Source organism: Acipenser ruthenus, chromosome 44, assembly GCF_902713425.1.
Source record: "Acipenser ruthenus chromosome 44, fAciRut3.2 maternal haplotype, whole genome shotgun sequence".
In the NCBI taxonomy this organism is placed as follows: domain Eukaryota; kingdom Metazoa; phylum Chordata; class Actinopteri; order Acipenseriformes; family Acipenseridae; genus Acipenser; species Acipenser ruthenus.
The window spans coordinates 1,288,923-1,312,500 of record NC_081232.1 but is presented as its reverse complement, the minus strand read 5'-3'; the positions used below and the strand labels follow the sequence as shown (position 1 = coordinate 1,312,500).

The following is a 23,578-nucleotide window of genomic DNA, read 5'->3' as shown; positions in this document are numbered from 1 at the left end:
TTCTGCAAGTGAGGCAGCAGAAGCCCGTTAACTCCCAGTTCAGCCTCGTAGCCCAAATGATCCAGAAAATCAACCGCCGCGTTTTCAAATTCTCCCCGCAACGGGAAGTGCCTGGGAGAAGGGTAGCCATGGGGATAGTCGATGTGGTTTGAGGGCTTCTCTCCTCTTTGGTAGTAAGGATGGTAGTCCACTGGGTATTGCCCCCCTTCTGGGCCAAGCGACTGGCAAGGTTGTGCCGCTCTACTGGGATCTGCCACTAGAGGGCTCATTGGAACTGGTGGCGGTTCTTTGAACATCACTAGGAAATAAAAGAGAATTTGACATATTGAACTCTGCCACCTACTTTTATTACGAGCGGGGTCCTATTCCCATATGCTTGAGTTTCCATCTTGAATTAAAGGGAATTAAATTTCTATTGTATTACGTTGTTATACAATAGAAATGCAATCCTAACTGGGGCTGACAGTCAGACAGACAGAGTCGCAGTTTAATTTAATCTCTGCTGCTGATGGGAATGACACAAGTGTGATGTGAGATCGCTTTACAGTCAATGGTAGTGGCTGATGGGAAAGGGGCTTGTAAAGAAATAGTTTTTAAAGCCTTGGTTGTCACTCTTTCGAATATCCTTTTGAAGAGATTGTAGTAAACACAATCATTTAATAACATTTCTCCTCCATTCATATCCAGTTATGATGCCACCACTGCTACTAAACAACACACACAGAACACAGTGTCGATGATGGAGATTTACTTGAAACTTTCCATCTTCAGCATCAAATCCTTAAAGTAAGCTACCAAAACAGTTCCATGAATTTTCACCCATTCATTATTTGGGTCTCAAATGTGCAGTTTTGAAAGGAATGCATGTTTTAGAAAACGAGTATTTTTATTTTGAAACATCTGGTTCTACTCTAGGTTAAATAAATCTCTTGTGTTCCTGGGTCACCTGGAGGGTGAAATTGTCCCCACCCCTTCGCTCTTTCCTTTCATTAACCAATCAGCTGCTTCCCCTCCTGACTGACATGCTTTCAGCCAGTGACCCAGAAGACACTGAAAGTTTAAAACAAATTGCACGTTTGAGACGACTGTGCAAAATTGAACAATTCTGTCAGATTCAGTTTCATAGGTTCCCCCTACTGTTTCATCCTCAGTGGTTCTGGGTTCTGTTTCTCCAATATTTAATTTTTTATTTTTTTTATTTCTCCAAATCTACCTGACTTTGAGCTGGAGAATCCTAAGTTCCAGGATTGAAAAGCCTTCCTCCTTCCATTCACCTTCAATGCTGCCAGCCTCCTCTACTCTAAATCGGGGGTCATGTTGTCACGTGATTTGAATGGAATGAAGATGGCTGTCTGGTGCCTGACACTTAGGATTCTCCAAACAAGCTCAAAACAGCTCATCCAGGTAAAATGCATCCAAAGGCAGGGTTAGAGGCAAATGATAGTTACTCTGTAGTGGAGCCACAGAACCCAGAACCCCACAGAATGATTGCAAACACACTAAAATAGAACCCAGAACCACGCGGAATGATTGCAAACACACTAAAATAGAATCCAGAACCACTCGGAATGATTGCAAACACACTAAAATAGAACCCAGAACTACTCGGAATGATTGCAAACACACTAAAATAGAATCCAGAACCACTCGGAATGATTGCAAACACACTAAAATAGAATCCAGAACCACTCGGAATGATTGCAAACAGTAAAATGTAAAAGAAGAATTACAATTTCATTAGAAGCTGCTAAGACTTGAGTTGGGAATGTGGTTACCTGGCAGGTATTTGAAGCACTGTATTGAACTGCGCTTTCTTTTCCCATTGGAAACATAGAAGTAAACCTGGACTGGCTGGCTTGCAGTCTCATTGCAGTACCCAGGGACCTCCACACACAGCTCACTCTGCAGGGAGAGACAACAGGTAGGGAACCTTACTGTGAAATCCAGCGTCATCAAATGCATAGTGTTACACGCATACTAACATGTGAGGTCCAAATACTAAAGGATGGAACTAGGACAGTCACACCAAGAGAAAGACATTGGCTTCAGCTTGCCAGACTGCTTTCCCACACTCATCTTTCTCAACATATCACCCCAGTGCTTGGTTATATTGGTTACCAGCGAGTCACCGAATTGATTTTAAAGTTGCTATAATAACTTACAAGGTCCTTCATGGATGAGGGCCATCCTATCTCCAAGAACTACTAACTCTGTGTATTCATTCCTTGAGATTACGCTCCTCGTTGGTAGAACTCTATTCCGGTTGACGTTAGGCAGATTGAAACACTGGATTCTTTTAAGTCTAAATTGGAAACGTTGTTGTTTTACTTTTTAACTTTGTACAGCGCTCTGGGGTGCCATGCCGTGAAGGGCGCTATATAAAAAATACATCTGTATTGTATTGTATTGTAATAAACACATTGCTGTCAGCAGCCAGGCAGTGCAGGGAAGCAATCAACAGGCAAACAGAATGCTTGGGCATATATAGCCAACAGTGTCGAGTACAAATCGCTTGTTTAGAAGAGGTTATACAATGCACGGGTGAGACCGCACTTCGGGCACTGTGTCCAATTCTGGTCACCACAGTACCAAAAGGGACATTGTGGTCCTGGAGAGAGTCCAGCGAAGAGCTAGCAGGACTGAGCTATGAAGAAAGGCTGGAAGAACTAAATCTATTTAGACTGGAACAAAGAAGAATTAGGGATGACATGACTGAAGTATTTAAAATCTTAAAAGGAGTTGACATAGTAACCCTAACAAATACTTTTAGCAAAAACTTCTTAGAAAGGGCCAAATGGCCTCCTCTCTTTTGTAAATTTTCTTATGTTCTTATGCTTTAAAATACACCTTCAATTATGATCATTTGATTGAAGGGGACATTGTTACAACCATCACAGTCACGCAGATATTAATTTGAGCAAGAGGAGGCCGTTCAGGCCAGCATTGATTGACTGGTTCCTAGTAACTGGTTGATCTCAAAATGCTGTTAGATCTTAAAGGATCCCAGTGATTCAGCATCAACAACATGGCTAGATAACCCTTTGTAACCCATTCCATCCCCTCACCACTCTCTGTGTGAAGAAGTGTCTCCTGCCCTCTGTTGTGTGTTACTATCATTTGTGTTATATAACGTACTAAGACATTGAGAAAAGCTTCTAATCGAAACGTTTGTTATTGAATTGAAGACACTGAGAAAGACTTCCAGTGGAAACGTCTGCTACTGAATTTAAGACGTTTTTATTCAAACTATTGCTCATAAAAAGGCTTTATTTACACCAGGAATAAAAGAAAACTATTCTTCGAATCACTGTCCACCCCTGTCAACAGTGTGGTGATGATGTCATGATTACCTCACTGCTTTTGTCCCGGTCCACCTGTGCCTCACTCTCCCATTGGAGTTTACCATCTGTCAATCAAACAAACAGAAAAAATAGTGAGCACATGGAGCTATCAAAAGAATCTCACATGTTATGCTATGACAGGTACACTCATTCTGGTAAAGCAGGGTTACAATCTTAATGGTCTTTTTTCGAAGCTATTTAATACTTTATCAACCACCAGAATGGCTTCTGAAAAGACTCCCATAAGCAAAATGTCTTAACAGACAGACAGCTCTTTACCTGGTCCCTTCTCAATGAAGATGACCTTTGACTCTGGCAGGAAGTTGGAGCCGGTCAGCACAAGCTCCTCCCCCCCCTCCAAGGAACAGGAAGTGATGTTACAACTCTCCACAGCGGGCAACTCCTGGGCCGAGCGTTGAGCTGGAACCAATCGATCAATAATCAATAGTCAAACCATTGAGCAAACATCAACAATAGACCAATGTAACACAAATTGAAGACTCTGAGAAAGACTTCTAGTGGAAACGTTTGTCATTGAATTGAAGACACTGAGAAAGACCTCTAGTGGAAACGCTTGTCATTGAATTGAAGACACTGAGAAATACTTTTAATAGCTTCTCATTGAATTTTCTTTTAGTATTTCTGGATCCAGAACAGTTGTGGAGGCCCATACTCACAGCACTCTATAGGCACCGATGCAGTCTGTATGGACACCACTTTGCCCGCTCCCTGGGGGATGTGCACTCTGAAGGCCAGCCTCACTCTGGTGTTTTTCCGCCCGATGTCTGTCTCGCCCTTCCGAAGCTCAATGTCAGAATTCCGCAGCTTCAGAATTCCGGCACAGTCGATACTGGCGACCGGACAAAAAGGACAAAAGATTCATAATAAATTCTGAAACTACATTGTGTTGTGCACGGTAGACCCCAAATTAATTTAAAAAAATCATGGATAACGGCATTAACTTTGCATTTTAATTTAACTTAACTTTTAATTTTTTTAAATGAAAGTAGGATTTCTAAGAAGTTTACACCCTTATAAATGTTTAACACTGTATTTTTTGTTTTGCCCCAAGGTTTTTCTATGGTTATACTTAGGGCTTCTGTTTTTTTGGGTTGTATTAATTGTATTTTTCGGTGCTTATTTTTTAGCTATTTTTGAGTTTTATGTAAATTGTTTTTTTTTTCGGGGCTTTCATTTTTGATATACTGTATGAAATTAGTGTTTTCAGTTACTTTCCAAAATGCTTGAGCATTTTTTTTTCTGTCAAAATATGTATAGTAACTCGACAGTACTTGCACACTTAAGTTATACCTTCTTTCTTTGCCGTCTTCCACAACGAAATCCCTGCGGTCACGGCACATTCTTCTGGGGTTTTTGTGTGTAGGAATTTTTGTACATTTCGCCACAATCCTGTTTTAAATCCTCCGTATCTTAACTGCAACACAGCTAGAAATCCCACTAACAAGCCTCCGTCCTGATTGTAATCTTGTTTTAAATCTCGCAAGCGGAGTCTCCAATAGAAATGTTGGAATGTGCTGTCATTCAGTAGTTGGGGCGGGTTTAAAGTATTGAGAACGAATCACTGATAGATGAAAGTCAGGAAGGCGGGACATTGCCCAGCAGCCCTGGGAAATGTATTTATTATTATTTTTGTAGTAGGTTTTATTTTTTAACGGGAAAAGGGTAAAGTCAACGTGAATATGTATCAGGGGTGTTTTATCGGGTTTTATCGGTTAAAACCGAAAATCAGAAGCCCTAGTTATACTATGCATTTAGCATAGTTTACCATGGTTTGTTTTTTAATATGCTTTACCATACCTCACTGGGCTTTACAATGCTTGCCTATGTTTTAACTGTGATTTATCACACTTTATTGTGCTTTTAGTAGGGGAAACTTTTATAAGGGTTAGTTTACCATGTTTTTTTGTATATGCTTTACCATACCTCTCTGGACTTTACCATTCTTTCACTGTTACACCAAACTGAGATCAATCAGCTATTAGCAACCGGGCGAGCTCTGATGGAAGAATGGCCTCCTCTCTTTCGGAAATGTTAATTAATATTAGGTTTGACATGGGGTGTGCACAAATTCGAGTCCTGGAACCCAAACCATACTGATAGAGACAGCTCCACAGACAGACTCACTTGGCGCTCATGCCGTTCTCGGGGTGCAGTGGGATCTCCAGGATCTTGGTCCCTCCCAGTACGAGCTCCTGACTGGCTGTGCTCACCATTTTACCAGTGATGCGATGGACCTGGTAGAAGGCGTGAGGGCGCAAGGCTCGCTCATCAGCGCTGCCGATGAACATCTGGAGGGACAGTGGCTTCTCACTGAATCCCAATAACTGCAAAGAACATTCGCAATCGTGAGAGCACTCTCAGAATCAAACGGTGCACAGACAGCTATGGCTGTATGCATCACCCTATAGTATTAATTCATTTTGCTTCATGAAGTCGAATGAAACCTGCTGAATAACGTTAACATACTGAATTACACACCGCTTTTTAGCTTTCTATATACTTAACGAAAAACTGAACCGAACTAATTGAAAAATGTGACATTTCAAAATCTAACATGAAATACTACTGAGAGGGAGAGAGAGAGAGAGAGGGAGAGAGATAGAGAGAGAGAGAGAGAGAGGGAGGGAGAGAGAGAGAGAGAGAGAGAGAGAGAGAGAGAGAGAGAGAGAGAGAGAGAGGAGGAGAGAGAGAGAGAGAGAGAGAGAGAGAGAGAGAGAGAGAGAGAGAGAGAGAGAGAGAGATTTTAATTATAGGGGATGCAAAACTTTTGGCCATAGCTGTATAGAGGGTCCTCTAAAGAACAATCACACACTACCTGAAAGGTTAAAGATATCTCTATAAAACCTCGATTTTAATGGGATCGGTGCAAAATCAAGGCAGTTGTGGTTTTCAGATGGGATCAGTGCATGAGCCTATTTCTCAAATGAGAACCCCCAAAAAGCTGCAGGAAATATTAAGCATCTGTGGGATTTTTACAATATCCTAGAAAATACATCTACAGTCAATTCTCATTAAAATGAACTCAGATTAAACACATTTCCCGATACTACAAATTTTCTACATGGTCCTGACCAAATTTAGCAGTCGGTTACTATTAATTACTTCTTATAATACAAATGAATTTACACTTATAACATGAATGTCCTGCTTGTGAACAGGGATCATGTCTGTGTAGGGAATGTGCTGTTTTGAAATGTATTTTTTTTAAATGCTAAGAAGTTACATTTGATGTTAAGATTTTTTTGCTAGCTTCGTTAGATTAAAAAATAGGGCAAAAGAAACAGAAAAATGTCTCTTCTAAGGATCGCAGTGCATCCAGATCACACTCCCCACTGCAACAATAAGGATTATGTTAAAAAATAATAGCAGCGATATGGACAGTAATATAGTGATGTTTTCTTGTAAACACAACAGCGGGTTCTGGAACACTTCAAATGAATTAAATTGGACTTGCATAGGATTCGATATGCATGGAAATAAGACAGCAGAAGCCCAGCAATTATACTCCCAATGGTAGTTCCATTAAAGATGTTTTACGCACTTCCTCAACCCCAAACCCTAACCCTAACCCTAACCCTAACCCTAACCCTTCCCCAGCCGCTCTGCATCCTTGCTGTCGCTCTCTAAATATCTTGGGATCTTCAAGTTGCTATTCAGCTCACACAGACACACTGACCCACATCCTGACATTACTCTAGAAAGCTCAGTGTATGAGGGGGCAGGGAGGGGGGAAGAGTGTGGGAAAAAGAAGATCTCTCCCTGCCCCCCCTTCTCTCTCTCCTTCCTCCTCCCCCAACTCTCCTCTCCTCCTCCTCTCATTCTCTTAAGGAATAATCACTTTTTCACAGTTGTTATTCTGCAGTGTCTGCTATCATTCTGACTGGGTTGCTCCCAATATTCATTTTAAATCTGCTTTTACCTGGCTGCTTTGAGCTTGTCTGGAGAATCCTAAGTGCAGGGCACTGAACTGCAATCCTCCATTTAAATCATGATTTAATCTTGGGGGGGGGGGGGGGTTGCTGGCAGAGTGAAAGGATGAAAGGATGTCTAGATCTGAATAGAATGCGGAAAGCTGTCCAGTGCCTGGCACTTAGGATTCTCCAGAGAAACGCAAAGCAGATCCGAGCCGGGTAAAGGTAAATCTAAAATGACAAGAGCTCGATACAGGAGCAACAGAACCCAGAACGATTCGTAATGATTGCAAACACCATACAATAGTAACAGGATTGTAATGTAAAGTTAGAGTTGAAGCTACTTGTAAATGGTGCATGTCTATTTATTACAACACCCTGTTGCTTGTGTAGTTTAATTATGTTCCCCAGGCTGTGAGTTTTGACACTGATAAGGCTTGCAGGAAATGCTTCTCATTTGCTACTGCTCATCCTCAAATGGTTATCAGTTGAAGCAACGCTACCTGAGGCTTTGAAATCCATTCCTTATCTCTTAAGAGAACATTATCACTGGAACCCTTTAAAAGAAGTGCTGACCATCTTTATAATCCATTCTATTACCCCTTATTAGCTTTATTAACATTATCCCTGGGCCCACTTTAATTGAGCACTAACCAATCCATCTTTAAAATTCATCTTTAAATTAGCTGTATGAACATTATCACTGCTCCCCTTAACAGGAATAGTAACAAAACACTTCCATAAACCCAACTCAGTTTGAGCTGCACAGGTCTCAGATGTGAAGTTTTTAAAGAAATACAAAGTTCACAAGAAACGCATTACCTTTGCTGTTTCCCGTGTTATCTGTATCACAGCATTATAGTTTTAAACATACAGTTGTGTGCAAATGTATTCCAACACCGCATTGCTTCTGTAGTTTTGATTTGATTTTGCATATGAATCCAAACCACTGTAACTGAAAATCTTAATCACACAGTATACTTTTTTTTTCTATAAACAGAGTGATTCATAATTCGTGCAACATTTTCTTGGCATCCTGGAAAGTGGAGGGTGCAGAGGATGAGATGCAAAAGAAGAATGTCTGTTTGACCACCAGAGGGCTGTTCAATAATGGTGCGCAGAATTGAAAACAATGCAAATTAACAATGTTGCGTGAATTATGAATCATCCTGTATATGGGGTACAGTATTCGGTTTGTACTGTGCAACAAGTACAATGTATGGAGAGTATGTTTAAACCTAAACTGATTTTGGAGAATTGCTTTCAAAAGATCAAATTCTGCATCTGCTTAGCAATGTGGTGTAATTGGGAACAGAGAGGGGGAGGGGGAGAGTAAAGTAGATGAAAAAGGGGGGAGCAGGAAAGAGGTAGAAGGAGGGAGAGTGGGAGAGACAGAGGGGTGTGGGAAAGGGAGAGAAAGAGAAGGAAGAAAAAGAAATGGCAATGAGAAAGTGAGGAGAGGAAGGAAAAGAGAATGAGACAATGAGAGAGGGAGAAAGAGAAGAAAAGAGAGGTAGAGGGATGGAGAGATAGAGAAAGGAGATTGGGAAGAGAGAGAAAAATACATAGAGAATGGGAGAGAAAGTGAGAGAGAGAGAGCGAGAGAGAGAGAGAGAGCGAGAGAGAGACTGTACAGCTGGTAGTAATTGTAAACAGCTAATAGACACAGACACGCAAAGCCAGTCTCTAGTGAGGTTCAGCATTTTAAACAGCTGTCGGCTCTGAGCCAAACTCCCTGTAAACAATGAAACACACAGGAGCAAGACGTGTCTTTCCAGATCTCCCGGCCAGCACGACCCTGACAAAGCTTTCAAACTCCCAAACAACTGCGAGGGAAGGCATGTAAACAAACTGGAGAGCCATCCGCTCTGCTTTCTGTCTGGAAATGATGAAGAACACAGTAAACCAAGACCCCAAGAGTGAACTATACTGTCCAACTGCACAGGATTGTGGGACGCTGTCTGTATTTCTGCAGCTTTAATGAAACTCAACTCTGTTAGAATGTAGTAAACTAACACAGACACCAAGAAGAAGGCATAGCATCTCTCAGAACTGCCAGAGCCGGCACTGGCACTTACTAATATAAAGACACTTTGGCTAATCTAGTCTATGGCATGTAACTAGAACTGTAGAGCAACTCCTGAACTCAGGGTCAAAGCACCCACACAGACTGATAAAAAAAACCTCTTATTGAAACCCCAAGAAAGCTGTTCATTGTGCACCAAGTTGCAGGGGCTTTCTGCTCCATGACATCATTTTCACTTTATTCTTTGCTTCTGACCAGAGATTTCCAAGCTGAGGAAAATCCAATGAAACGGGTGTCAATCATACCTGACGCTTTCCCATTGCTCTTTGGATAGCTCCGCCCCTCTCAATCACAGCTGGTCACAAACGACTCCTAAACGGAAAGTGGTGAAACCTGTTGTGTGATTAACAAGGTGTTCTCTGGTATACCTGGGGTCCCCTGATTACTCTGCGAGGCTGAATGAACAGTTTAAGCACCGCTACAGACCCCCCCCCCACCTCCCGATTCGTCATCCCCACCCTCTGTCTGCCTAAATATTAATGAGTGAATGGATCCCTGGAGACACCTTCCAGTACCTTGTGGAGTCTGTGCCATCTCAATAATGAGTGAATGGATCCCTGGAGACACCTTCCAACACCTTGTGGAGTCTGTGCCATCTCAATAATGAGTGAATGGATCCCTGGAGACACCTTCCAACACCTTGTGGAGTCTGTGCCATGTCAAGGTTGTAGTCAAACGATGGCCTGACCTAACTAACTAAAAGAGTATACATAACTGAAAGTGAGCCCAGTTCTGACAGAGTATAAACAGTAGAAAAGTTTGCACATGCGTGTTAGCGTGTGTGTGTCTCAACCGCAGTACCGCTACACTCCGAAGCACACTTGGGATCTCTCCAGTTTTCTGTCTTAATTAACAGCCTGCTTGTCTTAAACACAGACTGGAAACTCAGAACAAACCCACTAACCTACAATCCATTTATTGTCAACAAACAGTTGTTTTAATTTTTTTTTTCCTGACTGGAAGCGTGTGTAAAACAGATTCCCATTATTCCTGTCATTTTATTATTTATGTCTCCGTTGACTAAGATTCTGAGTAATTCCTTTAACGTGTTTTAACTAGGGCTGCAACGAAGGGCACATTTTGACCTTCGAAGGTTCAGAACACATTACCGAAGGAAGGTTCGAACCTTTGATAGTACTAATTTGAATAATTTACTGGTGACGTCACCATAACTACTTGTTTATATTTGATTAAAAATTACAGGTAATCCATATACATGGAATAAACAGAACATTCACATGTAGTTTAAAAATACATTATATAGAACAGTAATCATGTTTTTATAATTTAAATAAAAATACACAATGTTTATTTACACGTAATTGATGCTGCTTGTGATATATACAGTAAGCTTGCATTGCAGGAGCACCAACTGCAGCGGACTTAGGAAAAACAAGACAGTGCTCAGTGTTTTAAATAAATTATTAGTGTTAGCGTATATTTTGTATGTTTCCAACATATTCTACCATTGCACTTCTCTTACACTGTCTTGAACACGAGGTATTCAGTACATATTTTACTGAAGCAATACAACACCTGTGCCTTGGATACTATACTCTGCTCCAATACAGGGAAGTATATAGAGTTGCTACGTATAATGAGTTGGTAGTGGATTTTAATAAAACTTTTGTTTACGTAATATGCATTATACAAATCAAAAGATCACATTTTGCATGCGAGTGACATTTAATGTGAGATTTATAATATTCACACATTGTCAAACAGTTTCTGTTAACAGGAAAAAAATTAAAAAACCATATAGTGCGTGACAAACCATCTGACGATCCTTCGAAGGTTTAAAACAATCCTTGAAATCCCTGGCTAGCGAACGAACCTTCATTACACACCACAAATAAAGGTTTCCCTGGTTTGCCCTCAGCTACGCAATTATTGAGCTCTGATCAATAACATTCGGGCAGTGTGATTGAATATAGAACATGATCAAATGAACCCAAACCACTTCTGTCTGTGATTATTTGTAAAACCATTTTGATTTTGCTAATTTATTTAGAAATGCGTCACCCCTGCAGTGCATTGTGGGACTGTAACCCTGTTGTTTGTACATTGTAATTGTCTTATATGCATTTCTTTTTTATTGCTTTCCAGAATCCCCTTGTAAAACAGGCCTCGGTCTCAATGAAATGCTGTGTGAATCCCACTGTTACAGAATCCTTTTCTATGTAGCAGCTGCCGGTAGTCTCATTACCTTGACGATGGGGTTCCCCCCTGGCGATGCCTTGACTGCCCCCCGGCTGCCCTCAGTCTCGTAGTGGGCACGGTGGTGTGACCGGGGCTGGACCTCCACCCTCAGCTCATAGGGGTCAAACTGCGAGGGGAGGGGCCAGTCCAGAGGAGGGAGGGCTGTTGACCTGCAGGAGACAATGACACTCTGTGAACAGCTTCATTAAAACTGTAGCTAACTCAAGAGATCCAGAAATCCTCTCTGCTATGCATATCTATTTGCTACACAGCTTTCAAAGATCTTAGAGCAGTATTTTTATTTTACAACATCTGGTTCTACACTGGATTATCTCTGTCTGCGCAAGCCGTGCTTTGAGTGAAATTGTCCCCACCCCTTCACTGGCTTCTTTCCTCTCATTAACCAATCATCAGCTTCCATTGTTGACTGACATGCTTTCAGCCGGTAAGCCAGAATAACACCTGGTTCTTTAAATTTCCACTTACTCTTGAAGAAGAGACTTTTGAGGTCTTGAAAGCCAGTGTTTGTATATCACACAGTAACAACTCCTCAAATTGATTATTTAACAGACAATCCTGCAGTTTGACACTACAATATAATTCCTTCTTGGTATCTGTGTTAGTTTACTACATTCTTCCAGTTTAGTTTCATTAAAGCTGCAGACAGACAGACAGACAGACAGAGAGAGCCCCACAATCCTGTTCAGTTTGACACAACAATATAATTCCTTTTTGCTCCAATATTGAGTAATTATAATTTTTTGTTAATTACCTGGCTTTGAGCTTGTCTGGAGAATGCTAAATGCCAGGCTCTGGACAGTCTTCCTCATTTCATTCAAATCATGTGACCCCCCCCCACACACACACACTCTATCTGTACAGGGTAGGTAGTACTTGAGAAGTTGACAGGCCATTTTGTCACATGATTTCAATAGGAATATTACTGGAGAAAACTGTTTAGGTGTATGTCTAATATTTTATAAATACGTATCCCTTTTATCCCTTCAATCTTTGGAGATTTTTCGTAATTCAGTGCTACTGTGGCAGAAGGCTTAGTGGTGACGTCCCCAGACCAGGAATGCTGGTCCTTCCAGCACGTGTAGCAATTGTATTTCTTTCTTTGAATTTCTTTCTCCCATCTCTCTCGCTGACGTACCTCCTCTCTGTACACCCCCTGCCCCCAACCAGCAAACGCTGCTGGTTTTTATATGTGTGACCGTCTCTAGATTAGTAATAAAAGTAATCAATCTGGAGATGGTCACATTTTACACGAGAGTTTCATATCTGCGTGCTCGACAGCCAATAAATAAACACCAAACAATACATTTCAAATCATAGCAATACATTCCAAAATAATCCATTCATCAGCAGGCTTTGCCCTGCCACACTGTTTACATGTAGGGCTCTTCTGCCCTGCCACAGTTACTAAAACCACAGACCAAATTATTACACCTATTATTTCTTATAGCTAGAAAAATATATTGACTTCTAAAAGAACACCAATATTAGCAGGTTAGAGCATTTTACTCTAAAAATTATTAAGTTAGAAATAATTAGCTATCATTGTTGAATTCACTGAGACATGGAATACAGCCTTGTTTTATGGATGTGAATTTTGACTAAAATATTATACATGAGCTACCAAATGCATTTGTGTTTATTACCAATATTTATAGATGTGTCATTGTAACTGTATTACACCATGTTATTTTGACCACAGCTTGCCTCTGCACAGGTATACACTGAATGATGTCTGTTATTTATTGTACCCTTGCAGATACACAGCCTTTTCTTGTAAAGCTCTTGAATTATGTGATGCTCTGTCTTCTTTTGTTGTTTGTTTTTAAATTAAGATTGGAAACCTATTTGGTAACATTTTATATTAAAGTGCTGCTTATTAATTCTTTATAAATGTTTTATAAATATATAATAGATGCTTAATAACCATGTTATATAGTGTTAATAAAGTGTTATAAATGGTATATAACCATGTAATAGCCATAGACGCAATTACATTTGCCACCTATTCTACTTTGGGATGTTTAAACGTAATTCCATCTATGGTTATTGCATGCTTAGAAACCATCTATAATGCTTTATTAACACTCTATAACACTGTTATTAAGTATATATTATATATTTATAACACATTTATAAAACAGTAATAAGCAGCAACTTAATATAAAGTGTTACCACATATTTTTTTAAATAGCTTTTCTATCTTACCCCCTATTCACACTTGGTACACTTACCAAGTGTACTCGCCGCTTTTCAGGGGAAATGTCCTCAGATCATTTCTCTTTCACACTGGGTGTGTACTGAGTACACTTCCATCTTTTCAAGTGTACCGAGAACACTTCCCTTTCACATTACACACCTGAAATAGTACTGAGAACACAAGAAAATCACATGATCTCCTTGAAGTGAATGATGTTAAGTTCTACAGCCATGGATAAAGTCCTGGTTTTGTGTGCTGCACTTCTGTGGTATTTTGTAATAATATCAAGCTGGTCATAATAAAGACATTTTGATTTAATTTCTGGTGACTCCCCACTCCTTCGCACTGTGTCCCTGGGTTTAATGTAGGAACAGAGTAGTTTGTTAAATTTTGCTCTGCATTGTTCAGCAGTGTGATTAAAGCCCCGTTCTTTCAGTCTACTGGAAAACTCTTTGAACACTTTGGTGTTTTTATGGGTATTGTCAAACAGCATTTATATATGGGTATCTGCCCAAATTTCAAAGAAGAGCTTGGATCTCTTTGGAACGCCACAACATCCCTCTGTAGAGTCCTGCGCGGGTCCGATTTGTGCGACCCGCTTCCGACCCAGACCCGCTACTACGGAACCCGACCTGAACCTGCAACCCGACCCGAACCCACTAGTTTTTGACCTTTACCTACTGCCTGCACCGACTGACTCTCTCACGCTCTCACATTCACACACATCTTTTGTTTCACCTCGTTCACAAACATTTTTAATATCACCAAGCAGACGTGATAAAAGGATCTTGCCATGTATCAAACAAGCGAGAACACTGCTTAGTTAATTGACTCCTTACTTATTGCTTCCTGCTTTAGACAGTGCAGGAAATACCGGTACATTTAACTTCTAATATGTTATTTGGGAAAGGTTACAGACAAGTACGCTGAAAGGACAGAAAACATTTTTGGTGATTAACCCTTTGCGGTCCATTGTCGGAATGGGTCCGACATTGCAATTATTCCTCACAGGTCCTTTGTCGGACTGGGTCCGACATCATTATAGCAACGCAATAAACAGGCGTCTAGTCGTTTTTTCTCCGGAAAAAGCTGAGAAAACCATTCAATTGCCGAGTGGGAGCGACAGGAGCCGAGACAAGTCGAAAAAAAAAAAAAAAAGGCGTATCTCATGAATAGTCATACATGGTATCAGGTATCAGATAACGGGGGAGGTCTGAAGTAAACAAGTTGGCTGACTGAATCAGCGCACAGAAAACACGGACATTTGCAGAGCTTTTTTGAGATGTTATAATAATAAAATAATGACTTGGATCGCATTATTGAGGAGTTTGGTGATAAAACGAGTGATCCGGAGATGATCGATCGGTATGTACGACTATTGTTATTTTTATTATTTATTTCTTACATAGGTGAACGCTATAGCAAACGAAAGGGTGGGGAGGGGCTGGAGATGCCTAGTGAGTGCTTTGTTGATATGCAGGGCCATTTAAACCCGTTTGACTGTGAAAAACAATACTTTTAAACAGCGTGTCTAAAATTAACTGCGCGTGTGAAAATTAATTAGACCTGGTGTGCCTGACGCGCGATTAATAAATAGGCGCGATCCAATTTTATTCCATTTTGTTTTTAGGCTCTTTCAATTGTTCAATTTTCTACAAACTAGCTTTTTTATATAAATACAACCACATTTTGTATCTCTTTTAATTTCTGTTTTGTCAAAGTCTGTATTACTGTTTTCAATGTAATGGTTTATTGTGTGTGTGTGTGTGTGTGTGTGTGTGGGTGTGTGTGAAGCTCTTTGGGATCCTTGTCATGAAAGGCGCTCTAGAAATAGGAATTACTGTTGTTGCTGTTGAACTGATAACCTATTTATGTTATCTTGTGAAAACAATAAAATATGAACCCAATTTTCCATCCATGGACATAACTTACCTAAAAATGGGTCTGTGTCCAGTCATCCTAGCTTTAGACCACGTAAGAGGAGAAGGGACTGACAGATAATCCATCCCGGATTGTAGGCCCAAAGCATGGTGATAGCTCTCCTTCCCCTGTATGTATCCCTCCTCGGCATCAATAACCTGATAACCATTATCACTACTCCCAGCCGGATCTTCTTTCCTGGCTCCCTGTTCTAAAGAAGTTTTCCGGGCCTTCTGCGGGATGTTATCCAGCTCTAGAGGGACACTTAATCCTGAAATTGTTGGGAAACCAAATTCCGGGACTTCAGATGAGGAATCTGGAGATAAGGGGTCTTCTGAAAAACTGCCTCTTCTTGAAATGGAGGGTGAGGGGAGAGGGGAATACGAGTCCAGGCATCCCGAATGTCTTCTCTTGCCTCCTGGAGAAGCAGGTCTGGAACTGGGGGAGGCAGGCGATGAGAGGAGAGGTCCCAGTCTGGGGGACGTTGGCCTCGTTCCCAGGTTGAATTGAGAAGTTGCTTCATTTAGTTCTTCTTCATCACCGAGTAGTAAAGAATCACAACTTGACGCATCCGATACCCAACTTCTAGAAGAGAGGCTGCTGGCAGAACTGGGGCTTAGAGAACCTCCGTCTCGGTAGCTGAAAGGATCCAGGTGAAGGTACAAATGATCCCTAGAAGTTCTCTCCCAAGGACAATAGTAGGTCTCTTCCTGGCTATCCTGAGGAGATATGGGGGTGATCTGGATACTGGGACATTCTAAAATCCGAGAGCTGTCCAGTTGAATGTACCGAGCCGGCTGGCTTTCGTATGTCCCGAAGAATTCTTTGTCGACAGTCGGTTTGGGGGGAGGAGAATGCATTCCGGCACGGTTATTGGTGGAGGGAAGCAAAGGCCCGCCTCCCGGTCGGTTTTGGGAGATCTGGATTGGCTGGTTGGTGGAGAGGGAGGGGGGGGTTCTTTCCTGGTCAGCATCTGTGATTGGAGAGAAGGGCAGAAATTTAGAACACAATTTATGAGAGAGGGCAATTCAGTCACTTTTAGTAGTTGGTTGATCTCAAAACTGGTCCTAAAGGATGCTAATGATTGAGTATCACACATGGGACCCATTCCACACCCTCACCACTCTGTGTTGAGAAGTCCCTAATCTATCTCCACTTCATTTCCAATTGTGTTGTCTGGCCCTGGTTTCTGTATTGCACTTAAAGTTCACTTTTAAACTCCTGTCCTTTTCCACCACCCTCCTCCCCATCTCCACTCTCCCTTCATTCTTCCCTTTCTCCCCCACACTCTTCCCCTCATCTCCTTTCCTCCCCTATCTTCAATATCAGCCTTCTCCCATCCCTTTGTCCCCTTCCCTTCTCTCCCTCCCTCTCCCCTTCCTTCTCCCCAGTCTTTCTTAGAGATGTCTGGGTTGAGTGATCCCAGCTGGGCCATTCGTTCTCACATCATACAATGTTTGATGAGAGACAGACACATCTTAACAGGGACACTACATTGCCTCCCATTAAAAATAGCCTCTTATTCCAAGTATTTGCTCCTCTGCATTTCTCATAAGTGAACACAAAGAATGATCGCAAAAACACTAGGATATTAATCCAAGGGAATTATATTGCAGAGTAAAATTGACCATGACTGTGGAAACACTCTGCAGCAAGAACCAATGTTTTTTATTTAGTGTGAGAAAGACAGAAAACATTTTAATAACCATCTTTTAAAGGATAAATAGACAGAGAGAAAGCTAGAAAGAAAGTTAGCTATTGCAGATAGACTATTTTGATTAATGGCTTGATAGACAGACAGACAGGCGTTTGTAGATGAATAGACAGACAGACAGGCATATAGTACTTACACAAAAGGCCAACTAGAGCCCCAGACATTATCTAATCCACGAATGATTCATATTTTTTTAAGAGTCAACAAGTTGACCTATTCGACTGTTCTTCCTCAAATTAGAAGTGTCTACCCATACTGCTACAAAAGAAAGAAAGAAAGAAAGAAACAAAGAAATGAAAAAAAGAAAGGAAGAAATGAAAAAAGAAAGGAAGAAAGAAATGAAAAAAGAAGGGAAGGAAGGAAAAAATAAAGATCTCTCTCTTTTTCTCCAGATGGAAATTGTTAGTCCTTTCCTCACACGCACACTGCCTGAGCTTTATAATTAAAAACACATTGAAGAAAAACAAACAGCTCCATTCCAAGAGCTTAAACTAAACCAAAGCCCAGCCTGGGACCTGTACACCCTCACTCAACAGAACTCAAAAGACTCCAAGACTTTCTAGTAGTGCTCTTGTTGTTTTAAAATCTTTTTTTTACCTCCTTAACCTTAGTCAAGCATTACAGAACCCTCTTATGCTGAATCCCATGTTGTCCAAATTTATTTTTTCAATATAGCCTTGACTGTTTTTGATATTTCTATTCATACATCATACATGTAGGTAAATCTACTTTATTTTCAGCTTTTACTCAGGAATGTTTGCCAGAGGAGATTTTTTTCTCGTAAACCGTGTATCCAGATTACGCTCCCTACTGAAACAATGCTGGTGACTGAAGCGAGTGGCGCTCTGTGGGAACAGAAAACCAGCACTGTTGCAGCAGGAGGGAGTGTGATCTGGATGCACTGCGATCCTTGGAAGAGGAATTCTCTCTCTGCTAGCGGGCGCTCCCGAGTGAATCTTGAGAAATGTATTGCTCAGTGCATTTATGACCCATAATGTGTGATTAAAATATCAAAACAGTCAACAATATGTTTAAACACATAAAACTGCAATACAGACAACATGGGACAGAACAAAGGTAATGTAATGCATTTCTTGTAAGCACTGTAGGGCGTTCTGTAAACTTGAAGTAGCTTTAAAAATCCATTGTCTTCTCATGTGTTACTGTCAACTTACCTTTTTCTAGTGTTGGGAGGAAGATTGATTTTCCATGTTCAAAATTCAAATACATATTCTTTCATTTTGAATTAAAAATCTCCATAGAGTCAAATAACCCCCAGTAGCCTGTCTATTAACCAATTAAATTAAACCCAAATTAAATTTCCTTTGAAAAACATCAGAACGCAAGCTGTATTTATGTCATTTGATAACTTTTTATGATTTGCAATAGTGTTAAAAATAATATTATGCAGTTTTATTTTTCCTCTTATCGTGTTTTAATATTTGCCATCATTCTGAGGGCATCTTATTGCAATTACTCAGATATTGTATTTTAATATTTTTTGATAAGCCTGTGTAAGGTAACTATGAGTTCAGGAACTGCTCTTCATTTCTAGATGTCTGCCATAGACATGTGTATAAGTGTCTTTATAAAAGTAGACACCAGCGCCATCTACTGCACAACTAGTGTATTGCCAGCTAAACAAAACTTGATCCAAAGTGGCAGATCACTAGATGGCATGGTTCTTCTATAAAGACACTGTGCTAGTCTATGTTAGTCTCAACATTGCAATTTTACATTTATTCGTAGTAATAGCTGATTGGTTTAAAATGTATGTTATTTATCTTATTGATGTTTAAGTTTAAGTGACTTCAAAAAGCTCAATGATAATTCTAAGGGAATAAGTCTACTGCTGGTGCCTTCATCAGTTAGTGTGTTAAATTATTTTAACCTTTCCTCATAGCTAGAGAAGTCAAAATCTGCTGGAAAATCTGCAAAACATCACATCACATGTATTATCTCAGTTCACATATTGTACACACTGTTTACCAACTGCTCAACTCACTTCTTGGTTCATCAATAAAGTTTACTGAATACAAGACCCTTAAATTACTTTATACAAACAATTAGAAGGCAAACACTAACACACGACTGCAAAGCAAGCTTAATGCTAACAGGAGTTTAGCATATTGACTTATTCATCTTGTAAAAGCATTTTTCATGTATGATTCTTTAGTTAATTGTAATACTGATATTGTTTTATTAATTTTGAATATTTTACATGAATTATTAATTTTGTAAATATAAATGTCAGCTTAACTTTGAAATAATTATTGGTTGTAAATCTTACAAGTGTATTTCTGCATCTTATTAATGCAGTGTTTGTATTAATATTGGTTTATAAAAATGTAAATCAAGTAAAAACATAATCATATCAAACAATGTATGGGTCAAGTACTTCCAATTTAATATATCGATCATTTTCGTCAGTAAAATCTAAAAACTGTCAATCAAAAACATCACATCAAATGAGACTTCTTATTCGGACACATTTTCAAAGCCAGCCTTTAATGAATTCCTACTTTTTGAAGGAGTCAAAACATCTGTCAGTTTAACAAAACTAGAACCGAACAACTAAGTAATATATTTCAGGTCACATTAGCAGTCTGTTTATGGCTTTTACGATGACAATGTAGCTGCAGAATATGACAAATCTGTCGAAGAATGCGAATTCTGCGGGAGTCTGCAAATCTCGCGATTTCCGCGGAATTCCGTTATCTGCAGATTTGGACTGTCTCTACCAGGCATGGGTGTAATCCTAAATCTGACGGTACCGGAACGCCACTAAAATACCGATTCTCTTAAACAAGGATTAGCATACTAATTCACACATTATTGTCGCCATGGCCAGTGATGCGGCCACCCAAGTGTAACAATAACTGATGCAAGTACCTTCCCTCTTAGTACTTCTTAAAGTGCTGGATCCACTGTTACCAGGTGAAGGACCTAAAACACTCAAATGACGATTCTGTCCTATAAATCTGACCCCCTCCTCAGGGCAAATGTTGTTCTAAGAAGGAGCGAGCCTTGAGGGCTGAGCTGCCTCTTCTCCTTCACCAAACCCTACTGGCCACTGGCCAAAACGTTTGTCTACTTCACATCATGTCTTTCTTAGCTTGATGTACCGATTTTAATACAAACGAGACAAGGGCAAGCACACTAACAATGATCAAACCCAATGAACGGTATTTGTTATCGATGTATTACCCAGTTTAGCCAGAGACCATTTTAACACATTTAAAAAGAAATAGCTGGACTTGACAGTAATTAGTTTTTTTCTTCTTCTGTAGTTACATAATTGCATTAATACAGAACAAATGAAGGAATGTATAGCTAAAAAATGTAATAACTGTGTGAATATGCTGAGGTCCATTCCAAGCAGTTCGCGATTCAACGTCACGGGGTTTTTTTTTTTATATAATATAATTATTATAACAGATTCTATGCGGTTAGGGCAGCATTGAAGTAATTTCAAAGTTAAAACAAAGCTTGTGTTTTTCATTTTCACAAGAAGACAGTGGAATGGCACACACACACACATACACACACACACACACACACACACACACACACACACACACACACATATATATATATATATATATATATATATATATATATATATATATATATATATATATATATATATATAACAATTTGGTCTATAATTAATTTCGTATATTTTCCAAAATAGGTGATATAATAATATTATATTTTTAATTATTGTGTTGCTGTCTTTTCGAGTTACTGCTTAACGGAACCCCAGTCGTTCTGCTTTGTCGTAGTGAAAATAGGTCATTTGCATTTCTAAAGAGAAGACGATTTTTTATTCAGCGATACCAAGATATTTAGTAAGCGAGGAGTCTGAGTGAAGTTATCCGGCAACAAACTCCCCATCCCCAGCTGTGCTGCTTTCCTAGAAGAAGGAAAACATTTCGGGGGACCATGTGTTGCTCATTAAAATATTACAAATGGGCAATACAATCCGAACCCATATACAGAAAGGAGATGTAACTGCAGTGTACACAAATGATTGCATTCACGACGTTTCAGATTTAAAAAAAAATCTTCAGCTGTGCAGAAAGAAAAATATATAAGCATCTTAATAAAAACACACGGTTCGGTTACCGGTAGAGTTTATTGGACTAACCCCGGTTATTGTTCACGTCTGCGGGTCTCCCTCTTTCCAGCTCTGGTCCCGGCAGGGGATCTTCTTCAAAGACCAGTTTAAACTCCAGTTCACCATCCTCCCATCCTGGCGCGGCTCCCATTGGTGAAGACAAACAACCGTGTTCTCTATATTCTTTCTTTCTTTCTTTCGTTCTTTCTTTCTTTCGCCCTTTACCCCTTGTACTGTTACTTATTTCCAAAAAACGTCTGTGCCCTTTTTTCTTTTCCAACTTTGCAAAGTTTTTTTTTTTTTTTGCCCTGCGCTCATTGGTTGATGCTTTCTCATTCTTGACTTGTGATTGGATTGCTCCGGACTCCCGCTGTTGAAAGAACGAAGGGCTGGCACGCTCTCCCTTATAGTCCATTGGCCGAGGCGCATGTTTCTCGAGAGAGACGATTGGCTACCTCAAGGGTACGTCACAAATCTGTCTATTGCACTTCAAGTAGTCTGAGCAAAAATAGAGAAGAGTCGATAGTATTAATCATGAATTCACCAATTACTGTACCTGGAAAAATAAGAATTCAAACACAGATTTGCTACAGCTCAACAAATGCGCATATTTTCACGTGTGGAAATCAGTTGTAATCCAACAGCAGTATGCACTAAATATTACAAAGTGCACTTCAGTTTTTAATTCCTTGGAATCTAAAAACAAAAAGCCAGTATCACAAATTGGTACATGGTCAGAATATGGTACATATGCCAACACGTGACCCACGTGACGTCAGAAAATGACACTGTCAGATTTTGGTACATCTATTGCGATCTGATGGGTGTTTTGCTATTGTCAAAAAGAGGTGCATTGATATTTAAATCACTTTTCATACATGTACCACTTTCTACATAAGCAAAACTTAAAGCAAACACCAAAGTTAATAATACTTTTTTTTTTGCAAACTTAAACTGAAAACAGACAACCAATTTCACTTAAAACAGACAAACAACCAAATTCACATTTAATAGTACAGTATTAGAAAATGTAGGGAACAGTGGATCTATTTCTAGGCAGCATAAATAGGGTTACAGGCGTGCCAGGAAAATTGGGATTGTCCCAGTTTTCAGCCTTCATTTTACGATCTGGTCAGAAACAATAAATTTGTTAAACTGTCCCGGTTTTGGTATTTTGTATTCACATTTTTATAAGTACAAAACTGTAGCAGTGTGCTCAGCAAGTTGACAGCACGGTAATGTATTGTACAAAAATAAAATAAAGAAACTTATGGATTACTTGTTTAATAATTTTGATTATGTGTTTAATAATTCAGGTTGTGTTTAACTTCCTGGACCATGGCTATTTTTTTTTTTTAATTCATTCATTTTTTATCTTGGAAGTGTCACCAGCCAAGCTAGACTTTTAAATGAGTATGAGTCCCTGTTGTGCTTTGATTAACACAGCCATTTTTATAACAGATATATACTGTGTGTGTATATATATATATATATATATATATATATATATATATATATATATATATATATATATATATATATATATATATATACACACCCACTGCGGAAACACAGGCAGTAAAATTCTCACCCCTAGTCTTGCTGTAAATCATTTGTTGTTTCCAAACGTTTGAACACAACTGTGTGTGTGTGTGTGTGTGTGTGTCTGTGTGCGTGTGTGTCTGTGTGTGTGTGTGTCTGTGTGTGTGTGCGTGTGTGTCTGTGTCTGCGTGCGTGTGTGTCTGTGTGTGCGTGCGTGTGTGTACATAAAGAGATGGTGCTCCCTCCAGTTCATCGCAGGAGGTTAGAGGCATGGTGACTGAACTCATTTAAATGTACATCTCTACTGTCTAAAATCAAGTTTGTCTGAGTTTTCCATTGTTATTTCCTTTGCAAAGTATCCCTTCCAGTGGTGAAACAAGGTATGACACTTTATTTCTGTAGCTTTAATGAAAAAAAAATTACACCTAAAAAGATGGAGAAATTGATCTGTAGATATTATTTGGGGAGGTTTGGTCCATGAAAAATCGCACAGTTAGTCGGATGGG

The 23,578-nt window shown here is 39.7% G+C and overlaps 1 protein-coding gene across 1 annotated transcript in view; it reads right to left on the bottom strand.

The window, feature by feature from the left end:
* Positions 1-21,892, bottom strand: part of LOC117398848 (nuclear factor of activated T-cells, cytoplasmic 4-like) — a 25,876-nt gene extending 3,984 nt beyond the window's left edge. Inside the window, exons 1-9 of the mRNA XM_034914461.2 lie at positions 21,561-21,892; positions 15,709-16,669; positions 11,566-11,728; positions 5,487-5,686; positions 4,019-4,191; positions 3,621-3,761; positions 3,351-3,406; positions 1,776-1,902; positions 1-298 (exon numbers count right to left, since the gene is read on the bottom strand). The exon at positions 1-298 is cut by the window's left edge and continues 512 nt beyond it. Of these exons, the coding sequence (XP_034770352.2) occupies positions 1-298; positions 1,776-1,902; positions 3,351-3,406; positions 3,621-3,761; positions 4,019-4,191; positions 5,487-5,686; positions 11,566-11,728; positions 15,709-16,669; positions 21,561-21,681 (2,240 nt within the window). The 5' untranslated portion in view covers positions 21,682-21,892. The remainder of the gene's footprint in view (positions 299-1,775; positions 1,903-3,350; positions 3,407-3,620; positions 3,762-4,018; positions 4,192-5,486; positions 5,687-11,565; positions 11,729-15,708; positions 16,670-21,560) is intronic.
* Between the last annotated feature and the right edge of the window lie 1,686 nt (positions 21,893-23,578).